This window comes from Diabrotica undecimpunctata, chromosome 8 (genome assembly GCF_040954645.1).
Source record: "Diabrotica undecimpunctata isolate CICGRU chromosome 8, icDiaUnde3, whole genome shotgun sequence".
Classification (NCBI taxonomy): domain Eukaryota; kingdom Metazoa; phylum Arthropoda; class Insecta; order Coleoptera; family Chrysomelidae; genus Diabrotica; species Diabrotica undecimpunctata.
This window is the reverse complement of record NC_092810.1, coordinates 18,873,087-18,896,159: the sequence shown is the minus strand read 5'-3', so window position 1 is coordinate 18,896,159 and position 23,073 is coordinate 18,873,087. Positions and strand designations below refer to the sequence as shown.

At 33.3% G+C, this 23,073-nt stretch overlaps 1 protein-coding gene across 4 annotated transcripts in view; it reads right to left on the bottom strand.

The window, feature by feature from the left end:
- sbb (scribbler) overlaps positions 1-23,073 on the bottom strand; it is a 297,475-nt gene that overhangs the window by 127,458 nt on the left and 146,944 nt on the right. For 2 of the 4 annotated variants that reach the window (XM_072539798.1, XM_072539801.1), the window contains exons 3-5: positions 17,838-18,207; positions 10,170-10,415; positions 9,031-9,668 (exon numbers count right to left, since the gene is read on the bottom strand). In XM_072539798.1, the coding sequence (XP_072395899.1) occupies positions 9,031-9,668; positions 10,170-10,415; positions 17,838-18,129 (1,176 nt within the window). In that variant the 5' untranslated portion in view covers positions 18,130-18,207. The remainder of the gene's footprint in view (positions 1-9,030; positions 9,669-10,169; positions 10,416-17,837; positions 18,208-23,073) is intronic. The other 2 variants (XM_072539797.1, XM_072539800.1) reach the window with 1 other exon arrangement.

The following is a 23,073-nucleotide window of genomic DNA, read 5'->3' as shown; positions in this document are numbered from 1 at the left end:
AATGATTGGCATGTGCCTCGGTGCATTTTTGTCGTTATTCGCTCAAATTGGTTTAATTTTAACATCGCGATTGTAAAAGGTAATTCGTTATTAAACTGACTGTCCTCTATTGAAGCTGGTAGGTTAGAGAGGTAAAGGGTATTAAATGTTTGTTACATGCTTTTTTTTTGTGTTTTGGTTACGATTACATCAAAAATATCAGTTTGTGGTTTTGATGTCTGAACGTATTCATTATGATTGTTCGAATTTTTTGAAAGCCGAATTGTTTTACGCATTTTATTTTTTAGTGGGTATGTCAATATATCGGTGGATTATTGTTCAATTGTTAAAACATTATGAAACCGGCCTTTGTTCTTGACATCAACATTTGACCACTGTTCAATTCATACAAAACATTAAAGATAAACAAATCAATCGGCATACTCAAATCGTAATACTGTTTGCCTATAATCAAAAAACTATGTCTAGTACGCTATAATTTTAATATCTTTCAAAATATCGAAAAAATAGACGAAAGTTATGGCACCTGAAGGTATATACCTCATAAAATTTATTTGCTTCTTCAGGATATGCTAAAATATGGTTATAATTTGTTTATCAGTAAATACAATGAAATTAAAGTGAAAAAACATTGTATAAAACAAGCACAAAAACTTACAACATGAGGTTAATCCATTAAATTTTGAAAATCACAAAACATTAAACTTATTCTAAATTCTAATCATTCTTCACTAAATCATCACTAAATTCTTATACATATTAGCAATTACAATGTTTTAATTTTATTTAATTTGAAGAAACATGATTGATAATAGCCCAGTCTGGTTAAAAAAAAAAGGTGGAAAAATGTTTCGCAGATATCTGAAGCTTTTAAGACATAGACTAGATGATGAATAGATGAAAAGATACTGCTAGTTTTACCTTGCGTTTTTTTTAAGCAATAATTTATGGTCACAATTTGATTTTTTGTCTATAAATTTTAAATAAACAATATTTATGTCATTTTTTTATGTCAAGAATATCTTTATTTTCCCGTTTTTTTAATTAAAATTGATAAATAATTTACAGAGATATTTGCAAAAAAGCAGTTTTTTGCACTAATTTATAAATTTTATTAATTTTTTTATTAACAAAATAAAATGGTATTAATACATTTAAACATCAAAGAATTACCATCTTTTAGATTTGTGCGAAATTTCCCCCCGATCAGTCAAATTATTCCCCCCCGATCAAGTTATTTAATTTGTTTATCCCTGAGGCTAATTATTTAAACTATTGAGCTTGGCCTATGCATGATGCTAGACACATTCAGCAAATTTCATAGGATTCTTTAAGACTTAGACTATCTCAGAAGTTAAATGCATATTGAGTTTTCATCGAAATTATTTACAAAATAAACGTTTGAAAAAGGGGTATGTTTTTTACTTATAAACAATTGTAATAACTTCTATATTTTTCAAGCTACAGACTTGAGCTTGAAATTTGAAAGTCCATTTGAAAGTCCTTTGAGTCCATTTGAAATTCACCCTAAATACTTTCTTTTTTTAATTTGCTCGAATAGTCTGTCGCAGTATTAATAATGATGACATAATTTTAACCCCCCATAAATCTCGGAAAATCATAATTTTTTACACATTATATTATTATATTCCTTATATTAATTATAATTGTTTGTATTTTTATAATTAACAATATTGATTTTTATTCTATTTTTCTTACAAATATGATATACAATATTAATCTAATCTGCCTTACTGCTTTGATAAAATAAGTCGATTTTTTCATCACTTGCCTTATTAAATTTTGCAATGTTTATTGAACTTTACTTTTTTTATTTTCTTTACATACATTTGGCTTAAAAGTTAAAATTTGGTTCATTTATTACTTCACTGTCAGGTCTGAACCTTTTTGTTGCAGGTTGTTTGTCTTCACTTATTAAGTCAGTCTTTCCATACATTAACATATTAATGGGCGATCTTAATGCCAAGGTGGGTCAAGATAAGGTAGGAGGAACAAGTAGGAAAATATGGGCGTGGAAACAGAAATGACAGAGGAGATCGATTGATTCAATTTTGCCAAAGTGAAGACTTCGTAATAACAAATACCTTTTTCAAATTACCTCCTCGACGGTTATATACATGGACATCTCCACAACATACCAAAGAAAAAATAGTGAGAAATCAAATAGACTACATTATGATAGCAAGGAGGTATCATAATGCTGTTAAATGTACTAAGACGTACCCAGGAGCTGATATAGGCTCAGATCATAACCCGGTAGTTACTGTGATAGAGGCGAGACCAAAAAAGATTAGAAGACCACACAGAAAGGCACTAGATTTAAATAAACTTAGAAACAAAAATATACGACAAGAAACAGGAGAAGAAATAAATGAAAACCTCCGTTAAGTGCAGCAACAAATTAACGATACAAACAACGTTAACCAAAAATTAAAGTACATAAATACAGCTATACAAACAGCAGAAAAGAAACATCTTACAAAACAACAACAAAGAATAAGGGGTGGATGACACAAGATATACTAGACTTGATGGAACAAAGAAGAAAGATGAAGAATTACTCAGACAAATACAAAGAAATAAATAAACACATAAAAAAGAGAATAAAAGAAGCCAAAGAGGATTATAGAACAATGTGAAGAAATGGAAACCTATGAGAAAAAGTACGATGCGTTCAATGCACACAAAAAAGTAAAAGAGATAACAGGAAGCATAAAGAAATGCCAAATAGGTAAACTTAAAGACAAAGATGGAAATCTTATTGTAGATCTAGAGAATAAAATAAAAAGATGGACAGAATACCTGAATGAATTATTTGAAGACGATAGAAACAACTTAACTCAGATAATCAATGCAACTGGGCCAGACATATTGAAAGAAGAAGTAGAATACGCAATAAGAAACGCTAAAAGTGGAAAAGCAAATGGACCTGATGAAACCTGGACAAAGAAGTGAGAGATCAAGTAAAAAAAGCAAATAGACTGGCAGGATGCCTTAATAACACTATATGGCGAAAGAGATACATTAACACTGAGATGAAGTCAAGAATTTATAAAGCCAGTGTAAGACCAATAATGACATACGCATCAGAAATAAAACTCGACACAGCCACAACACAAAGGCTACTGGAAACGGCAGAGATATGAGAGTACTGAGAAGAATTACAAGAAGATGATTGATAAATTATTTTGATATTTGATTTATGTCAGAAAGAGACTCGTTTCTGTTTATTATATTTTTCGTTGTTGATAACTAGTATTCGATTGTTATATGGATGCATACTATACAATAGAATGATGAAATATTTAACTTGTCATCTGATTTTTTTAATAACAAAGTAAAGTGGCGCCAAATTTAAAAATCTAAATTTTTTAATTTAGTCAGGGAATTTAATAGATAGAATACAATTATAGATATTGCTTAGTTTATCACTATCAGTTCGCTTCGCGGTGCAGAGCATAAGTGAGCGACAAGCTTTACACGCTCTTGTTCCCGTAAAGAAATTACGTACCTATTACTATAAATTACTAATATATACAACACTTCTGTATGGCTCTCTCTACCACCTTCATCTCCTCTTCATAATTTTAGAACTAGTCATATTTGTCAACATCGCAAACAACGGTTTTTTTTTTTAAATTCAATAAACATGACGCAAACGCAGTCAAGTTTGCGGTAAGATTAAAACACAATCATTAGTCAGAGGAGTGCTGTTAAAAATTCGCTATTACATTCAGATAATTAACACTTGCTTGAAGATAATTCATTTTAGCAACGAATCAAGCAGATATTTTAATTAGCTGTTTCAAAGCAACCTCTTATTACCTTGTAGGTGGTGACAAATTAACATGTTTTATCGTACGGTTTATGTGTTCATTAACCGTGTTACATCATTCGAAATCCTCTATAATAGTAAGTATTCAATTATGTGTATGATTTTTATAAGGCTTATTAAAGAAAAAGTTAAAGGTGCGCCTACAGTAATTATATAAATTAGCCAGCTGGGTAAGTGTAATTGAATGATCGAATGGTCGGTCGATAGAAAATTGAATACTTCGAATAATTGATTAACATATTTGAGTAACGAAAAATAAAGTGATAAAAACAAGACTGGTGTTGTAAAAAAAACAAGTTATATTAATACTAGTTGATTTTTGTTTTCATAAATATTGGCTTGAATCTTATGTGATCCACTGTACTCCTCTACAAAAATATTTGCCTCATAAGTGCCTTAGAACGGCGTTAGGTTATAAGACAACTGACAACGGCTGACGATTCTTTTAGATAAAAATTGTGTCAAGCCAAAAGAATTAATCGCTGATGGCAGTTGATTTTAACATCTTAAACGCCACAATGCATAGTGAAAAAAAGTTATGTGGGCCAAAATATTAAACACATTTACAGTAATAGTTTATACATTTTAAATAGTTATAGTTTAGTTTGAGTACAAAATCTTACATTTTTATGAAATAAACAAACTAATTTAAACAAATAGCAAATTTACAATAAATTTTCCAAAACAACAAAGAAAAAACAAAAATGTAACTTTCTTTTGACAGGTTCATTGCAGAGTTCTAAATCCCGTTCTAAAATCAGTTTGTGTAGTGTAGCGCAGATATAAAGATAACCTATAGTGGAGCTGTCGGTTGAAACGGCCGGAAAATCGCATAAACTACCAAAAGAGACTCTTGGTGATGAATGCGATGACATCAAGGCGGAAATTAGACCAAAGTTTCTGACATAAAAGCAAACGTTCGCCGTGATGTAGCTCGGACGCTTGATGAAAAATAACGGTTTTTTTTAAACAGGAGTTGTTACCGGAAATTAGTTCATTTATTAAATGTACAATTTTGCTCAAATGGTAAGTTTAAACCGACATTGACGTACAAAGAAAAATCGAGTTGCCTTTTAAGAAAAAATGGCAAAACTAAGAGGACTATGCAAAACATAGTTTTTTTGACAGCAACGCTAAATGGGAAAGTTGTGGATTTGCTATACCACTAATTTACCATTAGATTAATGAGGTATAAGGTTTTTACTTTATCAGGACTACGTTTTTCCAAGATCTTTCCGTACATTGTCAGGTGTGATAGAGTTGTGTGTCCGAAATCTTCATTCGATTATTTATCTATCTATCTATTTTTTTTACGACGTACAGATTCTTAGTAAACCAATTTTGTGCAATTTTGCATTTTTGTAATTCGCAAAAAACCGTTAAAACTGCTTTTTTGACATTTTCACTTGCAAAAAAGTTGAAAAGTATTGACTTAAGTTGACTGACAAAAGTTACTTAAAATCGGTTAATATATTCAGTCCCGGTGTTAGTTTAAATACAAAAAAATTACCCCCGAGAAGAGGTGGCGTCCCCCTAGGGTAAAAGCACCTATGGCACAGGGACAACTTTAAAGTAGAGAGTGAGTAGAACCTGTAGCGAAATTTTGGTGCAAATCGGGACAGGCTCAGAAAATTCGGCGGCAAAATGGTCATTGACTGGACTAGTTTATCTTACTTAATTATTATCTCATCTTATCTAAGCTTATCTCAGGTATAACAGAATTATCTAGTGTAACAACACGTAAGACTGCTATTTTATCATCCCTTCCACCCAATTTATTATATACAGGGTGGTCCTTAAGTAATTGTACAAACAGAAACCGTAGATTGTGCACTTTAAAATATTACGATTTAAGCCAACTTGCTTTAATAAAATGTTGATATTAAGAAAGATACAGGGTGTTAAAGTGGAAATTTAAAATTTTATTTTTCGCTATAACTTTTATGTTTGTAAATGTTTTTGGACAAAAATTTACAGTTGAATGCTTTTAAGTAGGATAAATTAAAATTTTATACTTACTTTACTGTAACTAATAGAGGGCGCCACATATGCCACATGTGTGGCATAAATTTGCGCTTAACTTTTTTGCTCTTTAAGTTAGCTCTATTTATCTTAAAAAATATTAAAGATACATTATTTTTACAAAGAAAAGGTATACTTGTTAGTAACCTGAAAATTCAACCGTTTTCGAGATAAATGCATTTTATAAGTCAGTTGCACAATAATTCTTAGTTTGATATTTGTGCAGTAAAACACTGAATGCCTGTAGATAAGCATAATTCCTAGTTTATTCTTATTAAAACAACTCAAAGATGATAATGTAATATCACAAAATGCTTTGTTATGGGTGGTAAATGTCTTATTGGAGAAAATATATTTCATCATTCTTTAGGAGCCGTATTCAGACGTTGGCCGTCATCATGTTTACAATTTCCCTTTGATATCGGTTCTTAAGTTTCTATAATGGCGTTGTATTACTTTTTTTATATTGTTAAATGCTAAAAACCCAAAATATGTGGTTTATGCAAGATGGTACACCACCACATTCTAGAGAGAAGGCAGTTAGAACATACTTAAATACAACTTTTCTGAACGTTGGATTGGTCGTGGTAGTCATATTCCTTGACACTGTGGTGAGATATTGATATAATTATTTAATTCATAAAAAATCCGAAAAGAATACTTATTATTCACTACGTGAATTGTTCACCCATTCTTATTAGGACAAATAGGAACTAGAGCACAGGTATTGAATAACACATATGTGTCCTGTTTCATAATACTTTTGCTACAAATATAACCTGAAAGACCCAGCATTTTTACAAAAACATCATCGTTGTCCTAATAACCAATATTGTTATAAAGATAGTAAACACACAGGCAATTTAGTTCAGCATAATATTAGTTCGTTAGTAAATCATAATAGTCCATTTGTTCGAGATGTAATTATAGTTACTCGTAAGCTGTAACGTAATCATATAAATAAGTAATGTCATCGATAGGTTATTCCGTGTGTATATAAGTAACCAATGAATGAGATACATCACAGTTTAATACATTATTTAACTTCTGCGACAAATAAGATGTAGTTCCATAATATACCATAAGATTTGGATATGTATCCAAAATAATATATTCATCCAATATACATTATAGCCACCACGTAGCCCCGAATTTAATCCGCTTGATTTTGGTGTATGGGGCGCATTAAAACAACATGTCTATAAGAATGCCATAAACATTCGCAACCAACTATGGGAAGAAATAAATACTGCAGCAGTTTCTTTAGAACCAATGATGCTATTTAATATGAGACGATCTTTTATGGAATATATTGACAAATGAATTAAAGAAAATGGAGGACATATCGAACACTTACTTTGGCAAAAAGTTATGTTATTTAGTTTAACTATTTCTTAATTTGGTTTGTAAAAAAAATGTTTTGATTATGACTTTAATTTAACATAAAACGTAAAATGTTTGATGTAAAATCCTATTATTCTGTTATTTTGTCAAATCCTATTATTAATTATCCTGCTGATATATTTATTTTATTTAATATTTCGTTAACTATTAACTTTATTTAAAGGTATTTTATACCAAAATTCAGAAATATTAATGTTTTTGTCTATTTTTTCTTCGTTGTCTGGAGTAATTGCCTCAGATCAGAATTATGCAGCTGATTTTTAAAATGCGATTATCTCAAAAACTATTGAGTTTAAAAGTTATTAACAAGTATACCATTTTTTTGTTAAAATAATGTATCTTTAATATTTTTTATCCCAAATACAGGTAACTTAAAAAGCAAAAAAGTTAAGTGCAAATTTATACCACATATGTGGCGTAAGTGGCGCCCTCTATCAGTTACATTAAAGTGTGCAACCAATTTTAATTTCTCATATTTAAAAGTACCCAGTTGTAAATTTTTATACATAAATGTTTACAAACATAAAAGTTATAGCGAAAAATAAAATTTTAATTTTGCACTTTAACACCCTGTATCTTTCTTAATATCAACATTTTATTAAAGCAAGTTGGTTTAAATTGTAATATTTTAAAGTGTAGAATCTACTGTTTCTTTTTGTACAATTACTTAAGGACCACCCTGTATATACAACTGTCGCGATTCTCCAGACTGAGAAACAATTTTAGAATTCCATTTAGTTAATTAATTAAGAACAAACTTATTAGTTTACTCCCTTCATTTATTAGTTTAGTAGTACTACATAACATTTTACTTTAATTTATGGCCCTTGCTTTGTAATAATGGGGTGATCCCGTTGATACCGTAGATACTATTTTTATAACAAATATTATTGTCTTTGCTATAAATAGTAAACATTATTTGGTTAATTTTAAATGGCGGAAGTTATGTAAATCAAATCATTCTTTGTTAGAAAGCGAAAGTTAACTCTGAACAAGTAAACGATTTGAAGTTTGGCAAAAGTCCAAATCAGCGAGCGCATTTGCAAAGTGATCCTTTGATTTAAGTTATTACATAAATATACATATAGCATATCAACAAAAACAAATAACAAAAGCAAGTTTGTCAGTTTTGTAAATTGATTAAACTGGACAAAAAACATTTTATTTTATCACGTCCGTAAATCTCTACCGTACATTTTTTTTTTGTCAAACATAATATTTAGAATGAGTGTTTTTGATTATCGTGTGTGGACTTTAGTTAGTTCTAAACATAAAATTAAAAAAAAATTACTGTTCCATTTGAATATTGTTAATTACCTGGCTAATTTCTTGCAACTGAGCGTGTTCCATGGTATTGGGCAATGGTGCTGAAATTGCACATAAAATAATTGCTAATTACGTTGCAACCCGCACTTGCAGTAGACTTACGATTTACTGGGACTTGACTTAGATTCATAACATCAACATGGATTTATGTGAGATCTTTGAAGAAGTAAATCTTTGATCGTTGAAGTAAATTCGTGAAAAATTCCAAAAAGCAGCTAATCTCACATCTGCAATCTATAATTGGCTGTGTTACTTACTTATACACAGTGTTTACGCACTGTATCATGTACCGATTCTTCCTAAATAAAGACATGCCAGCTGTATCAATAATACAAATTCATGTAAAAACATGGTATGTTACAGATATTAAAAAAAAAAAGAATCCCACAATGATCACATAAATATATAAACAGATCACTTACCCTTGGCTCAGTTTTTGTTTTCTTAGCTGGAGGCGGTGACGAGCTTCCATCATCCGTACCCGTCGAATTTGAAGATTGCACCTGAACACCAACGGCACCACCAGAAGCAGCGCCGGTAGTAGAATTTGTAGACATCACTTTCGCTTGTTCCGGTTTAGAAGCGGAACCCGGGGCAGTGGCTGCAGCAGGACTAGGCGACGGACCGGCAGGAGACGGACCACCAGTAACGGAGGAGGCTTGCGGCGGTCCGGGACCCGTACTCGCCGGAAATACCGATCGCGGCGGACCCGTTTGAGGTGCACTCACTCGCATCATACCGTTCATTTCGGTCACGGACACATTCACAGCACTAGAAGCGGCACCTGGTTGTCCGGTAGGCGTCGCTTTCGGGGTAGACTTATCACTCGACGAAGATGACGTCGACGATGATGAAGTAGATGACGAATTCGAAGAGTTCGACGACGAGGAACTGTGTTTGTCTCTTATTTTGTCCCGTCGATGACCGCTTGAGCCTCGTTTGGTGTTTGCTGCCGCTGCAGCAGCCGCCGCTGCAGCTGGGTTCAACACGTTGGAGCCGGGACCCGTTGGTGGACCGCCGTGTTTGGGAACGCCTTTCATATCGGTCTGGTCGACAATACCTTGATGAAATATAAAAATTTGGGTCACTATAACAATCAAAAAGGAACATAAATAATTTCAAAAGAGATAAATATTCGAGCCATGGTATAGATCCACAGGTATCCTACAAGTTTGAAAAAGAATTTAAATGTAAAAACCTCAAATAGTAGAATCTTTAGAGGCAACACTATTTTTTAGTTAAAGCGTTTTGGCATCATCCACTTAGGACAATTGCAAAATCTTTATTTTTTACGGTTTAGGGGCTTTTGGCCATTTGGCGAAACTAAATTGGTATATAATTCTCCTACTCGTTTATTCGCATAATTAAATATTTAAATAATGAAAAAATAGAATCAATCAAGTTGCTCATTAGCAACAGTTCTATTATGGAACATAAGTATCTCTCTCGGTTAAGACTAATTAGACAAAGAATTCAAATTCAGACGTAATCTCGTGAGGGAGAAAAAATTATATGAAAATCGGAACAACTGATTTCAGATATCTGGCATGTCACCACTTACCGTTTTGCTCGTTAGATTTAACAATCTCGTGTTTGGCTTCTGACGTTTTGGTGCCGGGCTTCGTGCGCTTTATTTTCATCTTAAGACCTTTATCAGCTGTAGCTGAATGTTCGATGTGCATTTTGGCCGTAGCCTGGGCCTTGGAGGCTTGTGGTCCCCCGGAGCCGGCGTTGGCCGCCATGCCCCCCGACTGGTCGTTGGTTTTTTCTATGTCCGCATCCAAGTCGATGATGAGATCGCCAATACCTGCAAAATTAAATTTAAAACATGAAAAAGTAATAGATTTCAAATCATAAGAAAAATATACAAAAATATATAAAAAGACTCCCATAATTTTAGCTTTCAAATAGTTAAACAGTTAATAAAAACAAAGTTAATAACAGTAATCTCGTCTTAGGCATGAGTAAAAATGTCCAATACCCCTCTTAAATGATACGCTTATGACAGCAAGTTAAAAAAAGTATTCACAATTTGGTATATATATATACCCGGTATTTAGGCGGCACACGCCCTTCCGGTAGGGATCTATGGAGGAGTATCACCGAGCCGCAAGCCCTTATCTCTTGCCGTACTGCTCCACCATAGGCCGATCAGATACCAGCATATTTTAGACTAAGCCGCAGATTCATTTAGAATTTTAAACTGCTGCGTTAGCCTTTTTGTTTTCTGTACACCGAGCTGGGGATTGAACTGACATCTCTCGCATTGAAGCGAAGGAGAAGCCAGCCGCCCAGCCCGCTTGGCTATCCGATCGACACATTTGGTACATTACACTAAATAAATTTACAGAATGATCACTTAAAAGACAACCGTTTTGAAGATATTTAAATTAAACCTAGTCTAGCTCCAATGACTCTCGATAAAATGATTTACGTAAGGGATCTTGTATACTACTTTTAGTTTTGTTACTAATTAGTTTTTCTTCGTCTACTGGGTCTCTTGTTTTGTTTGTAAATTGCTGTACCTTTTCCTTATCTACTAGTTCCTTATTTCGTCTAATGATAGATATATCAGGCATCAACTCAGATCCCTGGTTGACTAATCTCTTTCCTGAATCTTTTGAAACTTTTCTGTTCTTCATGATGTTGTTTCTTTACTCATATTACTTTGCATTTTTCTCCTCTCTTCCATTAATGCTTGTGTTTGGAGGGTTATTCATTCGTTATATGATTTCTTTTGGCAGTATATCTTCTGTACACGTTGCACTATGCAGATGACCAGGTAGTTATTGCCCAATACAAGGAAGACCTGGAGTAGGTATATGGCTAGAAAACTAATGGAAGAGTACAAAAAATATGGCCTCGAAGTAAATTTACAAAAAACGCAATATCTTTGCATAGGAGGAGAAAATACTGCAGATGACTTCGACTTAGAAGACGGGAAAATAAGAAATGCGATCAATGTATATATTTGGGGGTAAAACTAACAAAGACAGGAAGAACTGATGAAGTCATAAAAGACAGAATAACCAAAGGGAAACGAGTTATAGGTGCATTGAATTCAGTACTATGGCAGAAAAATATAAGACCGGAAACGAAAAAAAAAAAAAAAGAATATATAATACCATATTGAAACCAGTAATCGTCTATGGCTCAGAAGTATGGCCCAGAAGATATCATCATCATCATCAATGGCGCTACAACTCTTCGTGAGTCTTTGCCGCGTTTACTATTGCCTTCCATGTTTGTCGGTCCTGTGCCAGTAATTCCCATTGTCGCACTCCCATTTTCTCAAGATCTTCTTTACTGCATCTTTCCACCTTTTTCTAGGCCGCCTTACAGACCTTCTTCCCTCTGGCCTTTCCCAGAACACATTGTTTATAAAGATAAAGGCTCAGAAGATATATATATATATATATATATATATATATATATATATATATATATATATATATATTGTTAAGCTATGTAAAATTGAAAATAATATTGGTTTGCTTTTAATATATTTCAAAGTACAAAATATAATAATTCAAATAATTCAACTAATAAACTATAAAAGATATTTCGAAGAAATGAAAGTCCATTATCCTGGATTACATGTAGTAAACAAAATTTAAAGATATGCATAAATTATTTTCTTTGTAAAATATATTCGAGTGACGTGAGTGAGCTTAGTGAAATCGTGAACAATGCGAGCGGGTTTTCCAAATAGACTTGTACGTCGATATACAGTGAAAAAGACAATAAATAGAATAGAAATATTTAGAAAATATAATTATCCGTTAGTTCTTAAGAATTTGTAGAAACCGATTAGAATGTTAATAGTTTTTAGGAAATTTATAATTGTAGGTAAAATTGTTGTTTGTTATCTAAATGGTAGATGGGGATAAGTGTGACGAACTTTGATTGGAGGAGATTGAAAAAAGTGGGATAGGTATGTAGGAATGAGAGTTTAGCTAGATTTTTGAGGGAGAAAATATAATCAGTTGTTTTTCCAAGGGTTCAAGGCGAACAGTCGTTGTTCTCTGGTGGTTCTCCAGAGGTAGTAAGCAGTAGAAGTGAATGTTTGTGAGTTTTCTTGGAGTAAGTGTATCTGACGGAAACTGATCCAGTAAAATATCGTAAGTTATATTTTTCTACTTATATTCCAAGAGTCCCTGTTCAGGCCGGAACGAGAGATTCAGTTTATCAAGAGGAGAAGAGGCTAGCATTATTTGAACGATACGTGCATTTGAAGGAGATCATTAAAGACGATAGGCTCGCAATAATTTGTTGTAAGATTGCTGATTACCTAGGGGACTGCTAAGAATAGATAGTGTAGGCTACAAGGAACAAGGATTTGGACAACTCATCATCAGAGAGATAGTTTTACCATTCGTCAGTTTTTCTTTATTAACAACACATTTTTTAACAATTGCTTTAGAAAAGATAGGAATATTTTGATCAGGAGATTTAGAACAACAATTTTGATTTAAAATTTTAATTTATATTGTATTTACCATTAATTTTTGAAGGTTCACGTACGTAGAACAAAATTTTGATAATCATTATATGAGATATTTTTTATTGAAGATATTTGAGTGTGAATTTTATTTCAATATATGATGTTGTATCATATATTTTTTTATTATTCCGGTATTCTTTGGACCTTACCTATCATAAAGCATAGATATTGAAGCACGAGTATAAACCTGAGATAATAGTGTGATAGAATCATAATTGCATCATTTAAATAAGTTTAATTAATTAATTAATTAGCTAATGAATTGCTTGGCGCACCTCAGACTTAATATCACATTAATATATATATATATATATATATATATATATATATATATATATATATATATATATATATATATATATATATAGTATATCTTCTGGCTTGCCTCTATAACTTTTATTATAATGTCATTCAGTGTGTTGACATTTTGGTCTGCGAAAATGTTGTTAATGTGTTCTTCAAATGCATTTATATTATTAGGCTCTGTCCAGGTAGGTGTAGCCTTCTGTTTGATCATGCTGTATCTCTCTTTGCCTAGGTCTATTTCTATCAACGCTTTTAGAATTCTGTGGTCGCTACCTGTTGAAAACTGGTCGGATTTTGATAACCGAATGTAATTGTGCAGGATAGTGGTGTGAATCAGCGTATAAATATCTGTCAGTGCGGGTTGATTTTCATGTATCCTATGTTTCCGTCTTCTTTCTTTATCACTAACAGTCTAACACATCTTTACATTTAAGTTGTTGGTTCTTTTCTTGAATGTGTCTTCTCCATGTAGCTTTTATAAGCTAACATTAATGGCTTGAGGGACAGTTGTGTCTCTGTTAGGGCGATGAGTTATTTACTAAATGAAATGTATTCTCACGGCAGGTTGGTCAATGTCATTTAAATCCTCTATCTTGTGTTTTGGTTAAAGTAAACGTTCCAGTATGTTAGAATATTCGACACTTCTTTCTTTTATAATGCCCTTAACGTGAGAAAAGTATATTTGACGGGTTTTTTTTATAAACTATCACTACGTTAGTTTTGCTTGCGCTATCCAAAGCTCTAGACCGTAAATTCGCCTATAAAAAGCCAGACCATGAAATCAACCAATGTGATTTAATGAGAATCTTCTTATTGTCACGTGTCTTTACGAAGGTTGGCGATCCAAATGGTAATTGTAGCTTTGGAAACTGCTTCTTCTTCTTATTGCGCCGTGTGCTTTCGAAGGTTGGAGATCCAAATGGCAATTGGAAACTGCTGCACGAAAGATTTTTGAGAATGAATGTCCAAAACATCTCCTTAGGTCCTTCAGTCAATAATTTTGGCATCTTTCTACTGATCTTTTGTCGTATACTTCACCTTCTAAAACGATTCGGAGTAACTCATAGCTTTCACCTCTCATCATATGACCCAAGTATTTTATTTTCGTCTCTTTGATCGTGCTTTGGAGTTTTTTTTGTTGACTCATGCGCCGAAGTACCTCATCGTCGGTAACTTTTTGTATCTCTCTATATCCATGGAATACGATTATTACTTCAACATGAACTAATATCAATTTTAATTAATTTTCCACTACACAAAAATATCCGTTTAATAATATTTCAATAAACATTTCAGTAAACAATTCGATATATATGCCTGTATTTATTAAAAACCGTTCGACGAATTAATTATTACCTAACAATATTATAATAATATGCTATTCCATTTACAAAGCTTCGATTTTATACATTGATGACTAATTATGTACCTAATACGGTGGTAGGAAATTATTTTAGCGGTAAAATGGAATTGGCATTGTCGAAATAAAATTTGTATGTATGGATTTTCATTATTATTTAGCCGACAAATCGATGAACATTATACATACTATGTCATGGACAATAGAGCATATTGGAGTAGCACAATATTGGGTGATTAAAACTTTAGTTTCCCACCACATCGTTCCATCATAGACCATTAAAGAGGTTCTGAAACTGTTTTCTTGTGACATGTTTAAGTTAAATATTGTATTTATATAGGATTAAACCACAATAATTAATTGTAATAACAATTACATTTTAGGTTTGTTTTTGATGTCACGTCAAATAAGATTACGCCGTATTTGGCGAAGACAAATCACAGAAAAGGCCATTGAGTACAATAAATCAGAATATCTATGTTTTATAGACATGACAAAGGCTTTTGATCGCATCCTAGTCGAAGACGTCTTACACCTACTGTATAAAAAAAACATACTAATCAATATTATACAAACCATCGAAAACATCTATTTCCATAATCGAATACAGGCAAAGATAAATGGAAAACTAACACAGTGTATACCAGTACAAAGCGGAGTCAGACAGGGAGACTCGTTAAGCCCACTTTTCTTTAATATAATAATGAGCGAAATAATACAAGCAGTACGTAAAGGTCATGGTTACAGAATGGGGAACAAAGAAATCCAAATATTGTGTTATGCAGACGACGCCGCATTAATCGCCGAGACAGAAAACGAGCTCCAAAGATTAACACACATCTTCGATACAACAGCCAAAAAAATACAATATGATCAGCAGAAAAAACCAAATGTATGAAAACATCTAAATACCCACTACGATGTTAAATCAAAATTGATGGGAAAATAATAAAGCAGAAAGCGAAGTTTATATATCTGGGAATAGATATAACTAGTTACGGAGATGTTGAAGAAGTACGACAACAAAGCTTAAAAGCAAGTAACGCGGCGGGATCTCTTAATGACACAATCTGGAAGAACAAACACCTAAGACAAGACACAAAAACAAGAATCTATAAAGCAGTAATTAGACCTATATTAACATACACGGCGGAGACAAGACCTGACACATCTAAAACGAGATATCTACTAGAAACAACAGAGATGAAAATACTTCGACGAATATCAGGGAAAAGTCTGTTGGATAAGGAGAGAAGCGAAAACATAAGAAGAGCATGCAATATAGAAGACATAAATGGATGGGTGACAAAACGGAAACAGGAGTGGAACGAACACATTAGTACAATGGCAGAGGATATGATAGTACGAATAGCACGATGTAAGTCACCAAATGGACAAAGAAGTATTGGCAGACCAAGAAAAAGATGGTGCGATAATTTAAACAATTTAGGAGGCTAATATTGAAGAAGAAACGGGTTTTGGAGCCTACATACAAGAAGGAAGAAGAAGTCAGATAAGAATTTAAAAAAATAAGGAGTCATTTTAATCTGTATATGTTTATTAATTGGCGCAATTGACAGATGACTTACTTGGCCCCGAACTTGTAGGCAAATAGCCATGTTTTGAGCTGAAAAAATTTCTGAGGGTGGTGTATCAAATATGATATTCTGATTTTGTTGTGTTTATGTATTATGTATAATTATAGATGATTTGTTTCTGACCCTCTATTTATCCATTAATGTTGGTATGTCCTTGTTGCTCACTTGTTCTTTTGGTATTGATAACCAGAGCCTGCTACATTCTGTTGTTACATATTTTTCTTGATTAAGTAAAATGAGGGCTACTTCTTTCATTTTTCTCTTTTTCGACCCTGTTCACATAGAAATAACAATTCAAACGCATGGATTATATACCTAAGAGGTATGAAAATCATGGGTCAATGTAGTAGAATCAAAAATGGGCAGATTTATATGTTAAATAAAATTAATGTTAATCTACAAAAACATCACAATTCATTTCTTCGTGAAAATCTTTAGTGGATTTTGAAACGAACTCAAATAAACCATTCTACAGAAAACCATGTTCGTTATCAATGTGCGTGATTATTAATCTTCGACCCTTTTCTGCGGGAGCATTTAAACCAGTAGCATATCCTTCTAGAAAGACTTGTTGAGAGCTTTAGCCAGGTTTCATCTAAACAGACAATGGCATCTTCCTGTTAATCTAAACCTTTTTATCGTTCTCAAATATTGCCTTCGCCAACAAAAAATCTCTTCTATGTCGTTCAATAGGTTTTTTCTTTGATTTTCATAGCAAAAAACGTTTTCCTTAAGTAATTTTCTTAACTTGTCTCGACCAAAGTAAAGAAAATTATTATCCCTTATTACCTTTAATATTGTATCCAATGTAGGAATCTCCTTATCCGAACAGAACGAATGAACTTTTCTTCGAAGAAGGTTTCTATGACAGTCATTAATTTCTATTTGGTTTTTTTCCTTCATGTCTTTTTGGAGCAGTAATGTTTCCTTGTTTTCTTTTACTTAAAAATATGCTAATGGTTCTTTCACTAACATCTGTCATGTCAAACCATAAAGTCACTACATTATTAAAGGTTAAAGGTTGTGGATGAACAAGGGAATCATGAACATTTAACACATAGTTTTTGTTGACAAATTACCCGTGTCAGAAAAATATTACGACCTACATATATAGTGGCTACCTTTTATCGATAACAAATGTATTTTACTTTTGCCTGTCAAATATTTTAACATAATTTATTAAACGAATATCTCACAAACTATGTCGACACGAAATACTGTCTTTTGCACCTCATAATCCAAGACAAAACAGAGGCAGAAGGAGTATAGGAAGAAGATGAAAATCTTGCAGCTCAAAACAACTCTTTAGAGCAGTTACTTCGGAGGTTAGAGAGGCTATGATGATTGCCAACTTCCGTAACGAAAATGGAACTTAAAGAAGACGATAATAATTACTTGAATCTATTCTATTTTAATTTTCATTAAGGATTATTAGTACGAAAAAATCAATAAATACATTACCTATGTCCCACTCGTTGTCATCGTACTCAAAATTGGAGTTGGTAGGCGGTTGATGAGCAGTTGTTGCGGCTGTACCGCCGCCTACAATCGAAGAATTTGTACTAGCACTGACGTTGGTAGTAGAGGAAGCTGCAGCAGGTGCAGCCGGTGCAGTTGCAGCAGTCGCGGTAGCAGAGGTGTTGATGCTATGGTCTGATGACTTCGCCGTGGCGTTCCCGCTCCTTGACGAGTCCGCCACCCTCGCTCGGTGGCCCGGCGCTTCTTGCGAACTGGATCTCATTGGGGTCGCCATCCGCTAAGTCGGCGGGCCAGCCCGCCGAGTCCCTGCCCCGCGGCGCCCCTGAACACCACACACTGCATTTTATCCCTGCTGAAACAAAATAAATTTCATTAATAATTGAGTTCTGTAGAAGGCGAGGGGATTGAAATGTATCTACAATCAAGTTTATATAGGGTTTATGTTGGGAACAGAAGCAGGGCACTCATTGTAGCTCGCAATCAATACACTACAGTACAGTATCTATGTTGATCAGAATAAGGAAATCAAATTTATTAAACCGATTAAAGTGGTGACATAATCAACTTTATGATAAACCGGTACGCCAATTAGGGTGATAAAGAATATTAACATAAAAACTAAAATATAAACCTGTATAAATTAAGAATTTATATCTCCTGCTGATGAAAGTAAAAAAAAATGAAGTAATAAAAATCGTTATACAATGATACAAGATGTTAAAGGTCTCTGTGAAAATGTCCCATTATTTCATAGACTAAGTTATTGTGGTCAGAAAATTTTAAATGGCCGGCTAAATACAAAGAATTTCTACCGCCTATAAAACCAAATAAAATATTCAAGTCAGGAAGGTAATTATTAAAGATATCGCTCTCATTTTATGAGATTAAAAAAAATATAAGAAATAGTTGTACATTCTATTATTTACTAGAAATGGCTTCTTCTAGGGATGCTTGTGGGGGTAGTTAAATATTATTAGAATTTCACGTTGTGTAATAATACAAAAATAAAATTACTTAACTAAACTGTATTGTTGAAGAACACATTCATGTAAAATAATTATATAACGAGTAACTTAAAAATAGTGTCCTTGCCTGGTGGTTTATGTTATGAGAATCATGTATCGACCTAAACCTGTGCGTAAATTATCTGCACCCCTTCTTGAAGGGTGTGGAACTACTCACAAACAAACAGTACCGTATATATAGTGGAAAAATAAAGCGAATCCGTTATAGACAAACACTGCTAATCCGCTAAAGACAAATAAACTCGTACGAGAAACCACCGGGTGTGAAACCAGCTTATGTGGTTATGGAAACATTTTATTTACTGATGAATCTTCTGTTACGTTGGTAGGGGGACACAATCCTTCCATTTTTTTTATTGAGGGCAACTTGAATAGTACAGTATACCTCGATTTGGTACAGAATTATGTTCTTCCGCTATTCTCAATCTTCTTGATGTAAATCTGGAGAAGGTTTGGTTCTATCAAGACGGCTGTTCAGTTCACAACGCTCGAATAATTAGGGAGTGCTTAAACAATACTTCCCCGAATCGACTTATCAGTGGAACAGGCGATATTAAGTGGCCTGAGCGATCGCCAGATCTTACAGCCATGGACTTCTTTTGGGGACATTTAAAAAGCATCATCTACGATCATCCTGAGGCTAGAGCCCAAAATTTGGATGAATTAAAAAACAGAATAAGAGAAGTCTCCAATTCTGTTACAGCAGAAACTCTTAGATTTTTCCACAGAAGTTTTTATGACAGATTGGGATACTGTTCAGCCGTAGAAGGTAAAATTTTTGAATCATTTCTCTAGGGCATAAGAATTATTTCTTATTTTATTATAGATTAGTTTTTATTTTCAATAAGAGTATATTTTTTGTTTTATCTTTTTAAAGAAACGCGCTTTTTTTTTAATTCAATCACAAAAAATTGTTCACATTATTAAAAACCGATACAAATGCACCGCCTTATAATGGTCAGTGCATGTTTATCGAGTTTATGTTATAAGAAATGAACCGGGTATACGTAAACAAAACAAAAATCGACGGACGGATATGCATATCCCTTGCGTTTTGATATGTTATTAAATGGTTTTCGTTTTCCCGTTTTCTGTCTGGAGTCTAAGAATCTAAGGTGTCGGAGGAGATCGGAGAATTACAATTACTTCGTACGAGGCAATGTTGCCAATTTTAGCGCTTTATGTAGTTTGCAATATCTAATCCAAACCTTAACGTACTGTAATGTCCTAGTGTACTGTTTTCGAGTGTGTGGTAAAACTTATAATGCAATATTATTGGAGGAAGTGACTGATTATCTTTACGAATTTTGGGTAAAGTAATTATCAAATAATGTTGGGCTGGGAGATACTAACATTGAAGATACCATAAATTCACGCTAAAAAAATTAGAGGGCCAAATGAAAGAACAAGAAGAGCAATGAACTGTTCTTACATTAGGAAAACAAATAAAGATTTATGAATAAAAAGATACTTGAATATTTAAAAAATGTTACTCTGTCCCACTGCGTTTTAAATACAGAAAGCTGGCTTACAGTTTTATCAATATTTTTCCAATTAGTTTGGATAGATCTGGTAATTCTAAAATAAATAAACCGACGCGTCTATTAGATGTCACTCTAAATATGTTTATCTTGATAAAATATACAGCTACTAAAGTAAATACAGCAGATAATGATTATATACGTTATCTAAAAGGAAACAAACACCAGACGTATTGCCAGTATTAGGGGACACATGATAAGTATATAAAAAACGTTTTGATACACAATTTGTATAAGTGTTAAGTACTTTACAGGTATGCGAAAGGAAATTAAAGTTTCGCAAACAAAATCATGTGATGAATTAAAAAATATACACACAGAGAAAACATTATTTGAAAATATTAGTTTGTGGGCACCTCTCAATTTTTTTAAATAAATTTTGACATAGATGACAAAATTAATCACAGTATTAAGGCACGTTTACACGTATCCAGTAACTGACGCCAATCTCACTAGCATGCCAGTGCTTGACTAGGACAGCGCTGGACAGGCACGTTTACACGTATCCAGAATTGGTTTTTGCTATGGTGACGATAATAATAGCAAAATGGATTACTATTATTATGGAGGCGATTATAATTCGATATATTTTTTGTATTACACAACTAAATTTTAGCCGGAGACATCCGTAATTATTATTCTCCTATTCTCATCTTGCTCTGGTTTCTATGAGCTCCAGGAGGTACATGAAAGGTAATAGCGGGTGAAACAGCAGAATCATCAACAATATAATTTGCAATATAAGGTTCTTTGAACTCTTTAAGTAATTAGCATAGAGCTTCGGTGAAAACACGCCATTGAGTCCATTTTCCGCTAAGTCTTCACCTCGTTCCAAGACTTTTCTTGACCTCTCATCTTGTCCACAATTGTTTAAGTGTGTACTGGGCGTCCTCTAATTCTTGTTTCTTGCGGATTTCACTCTAGGGCAGTATTTTCAATATAGGAGCTATTTTTACAAAGTGTGTGGCCGATCCAACCCCACTTTCTAGACTTTATTTCATTCTCTATATCCCCTACTGTTCGTTCAGATGTAACAGATCTTCGCTTGTAATGGTTTAGGTCAAAAAATACGAACAATTCTTCGTAGGCATTTGTTAACAAAAATTTGAAGTCACTTTCCAGGTTTTACATCTGTAGAGTAAGACAGATTTGACATTCGACTGGAATATTCGGATCTTTGTCTTTGTGGTATAACTGGCCCGACCTTCAAACGCGGTTGAACATGCTGAATGCATGCTGAGCGTTTCGTATAGTCTTTCTACATTTTTTCTAGAACTGTCTAAAATTATCCACATTTTAAATCTGCGAGTTCTTAATAGTAAATAGTATGTTATTGCTTGCATTGATTCTCATGAATTTTGTTTTATTAAATTGGCTTCAGTGGAAAGTGCCAGTTGGTCCACCACATCTTGGAACCTTTGCCCTAAGAGGCAGATATCATCGGCGTATTCTAGATCGCTTGGGCATGTGGTTAACGTCGTTAACGTCTATTGTATGTCTCATGTGTCGCAGTATTGTATTATATATTAATAATTTGCAAGAATATCTTTTAATTTTAGCTCAAATTTTTTATTATACTAGGTGCTTACATGTGACTACGGCTAAAATTCAGTAATGCAGGCCTATAATGGTCTTTCAATTGGTTAATTTTTAAGTGATCGGCAAACGTTTATATGCCTTAAATGTCCTAGTCTTAAGCCGGATGAAGCTGCGCGTGACTGCGCGTGAAGCGCCACTCCTCGCTCCAATCTTGCCAGTTCACGAGCTGTTGCATAGGGTAGAATTCTAAAACTAAAGCCACGCTCCATGGGAATGGCTCGACCACATTTCGACGCGCCAAATGTGTTAAGGTGAGAACTGGCACTCTGTGAGCCGTTGTGTGCGGGTTTTAGGCGATTCTTCGCCAAGACATATCAAGAAGACTCATCACCTTATTCGAAGAATGCCTCGATGAATGTAAGATTGTCATAATTATTAAATTCTCTACTTTTATTAAAATTTCCAGGCAAATATCACGAAAATTATTGTTTTGAGACTATAATCATTTGGTATACTATAATAACCCTTGTATTTACCACAAATATGTGAAGTGTTAACAGATTCCAACATACAAATCGTTGAAAGACATGTTCTTCATACATTATTAATGTTAACATCCATAATAGTATATCATGTGAGTGTATCTGTATATCAAGACGAGTATTCCTAATTCTTTTAGCAGTTTACATCAAAGACTACTTATCGGGGCTACTAAAACAATGCATAAGACCGAACAAACAAAATTAATTTCCCCCTAGGTATTAATCATCTGCAGAGGCATTAATTTTATTTGACTTTATGTACATTCGTATACCGTTTGAATACAAAAAACCTCTTTAACAAAGTATCCTTTAATCGTGCCGCCGCCGTCCGTAGTGTAAAAGTAACAATATTATAAAAAAGAAATACCTGTTTATTGAGGGGATGTCTTAAAACAGATAACTATCTTGTTTTATGTCTAAGTCGAACATTAAAAAGCCATTTAGAAGTTCGTGGTTTTGTTGTGTAGAATTCTGGAATGTAAATGGATGGATGCTTTTTGCCGCGCCATCGGTCTTTTCTTCATTCCTTTAAAGTTAATTATGGATTTTTGGAGATTTAAAGAAACATTTT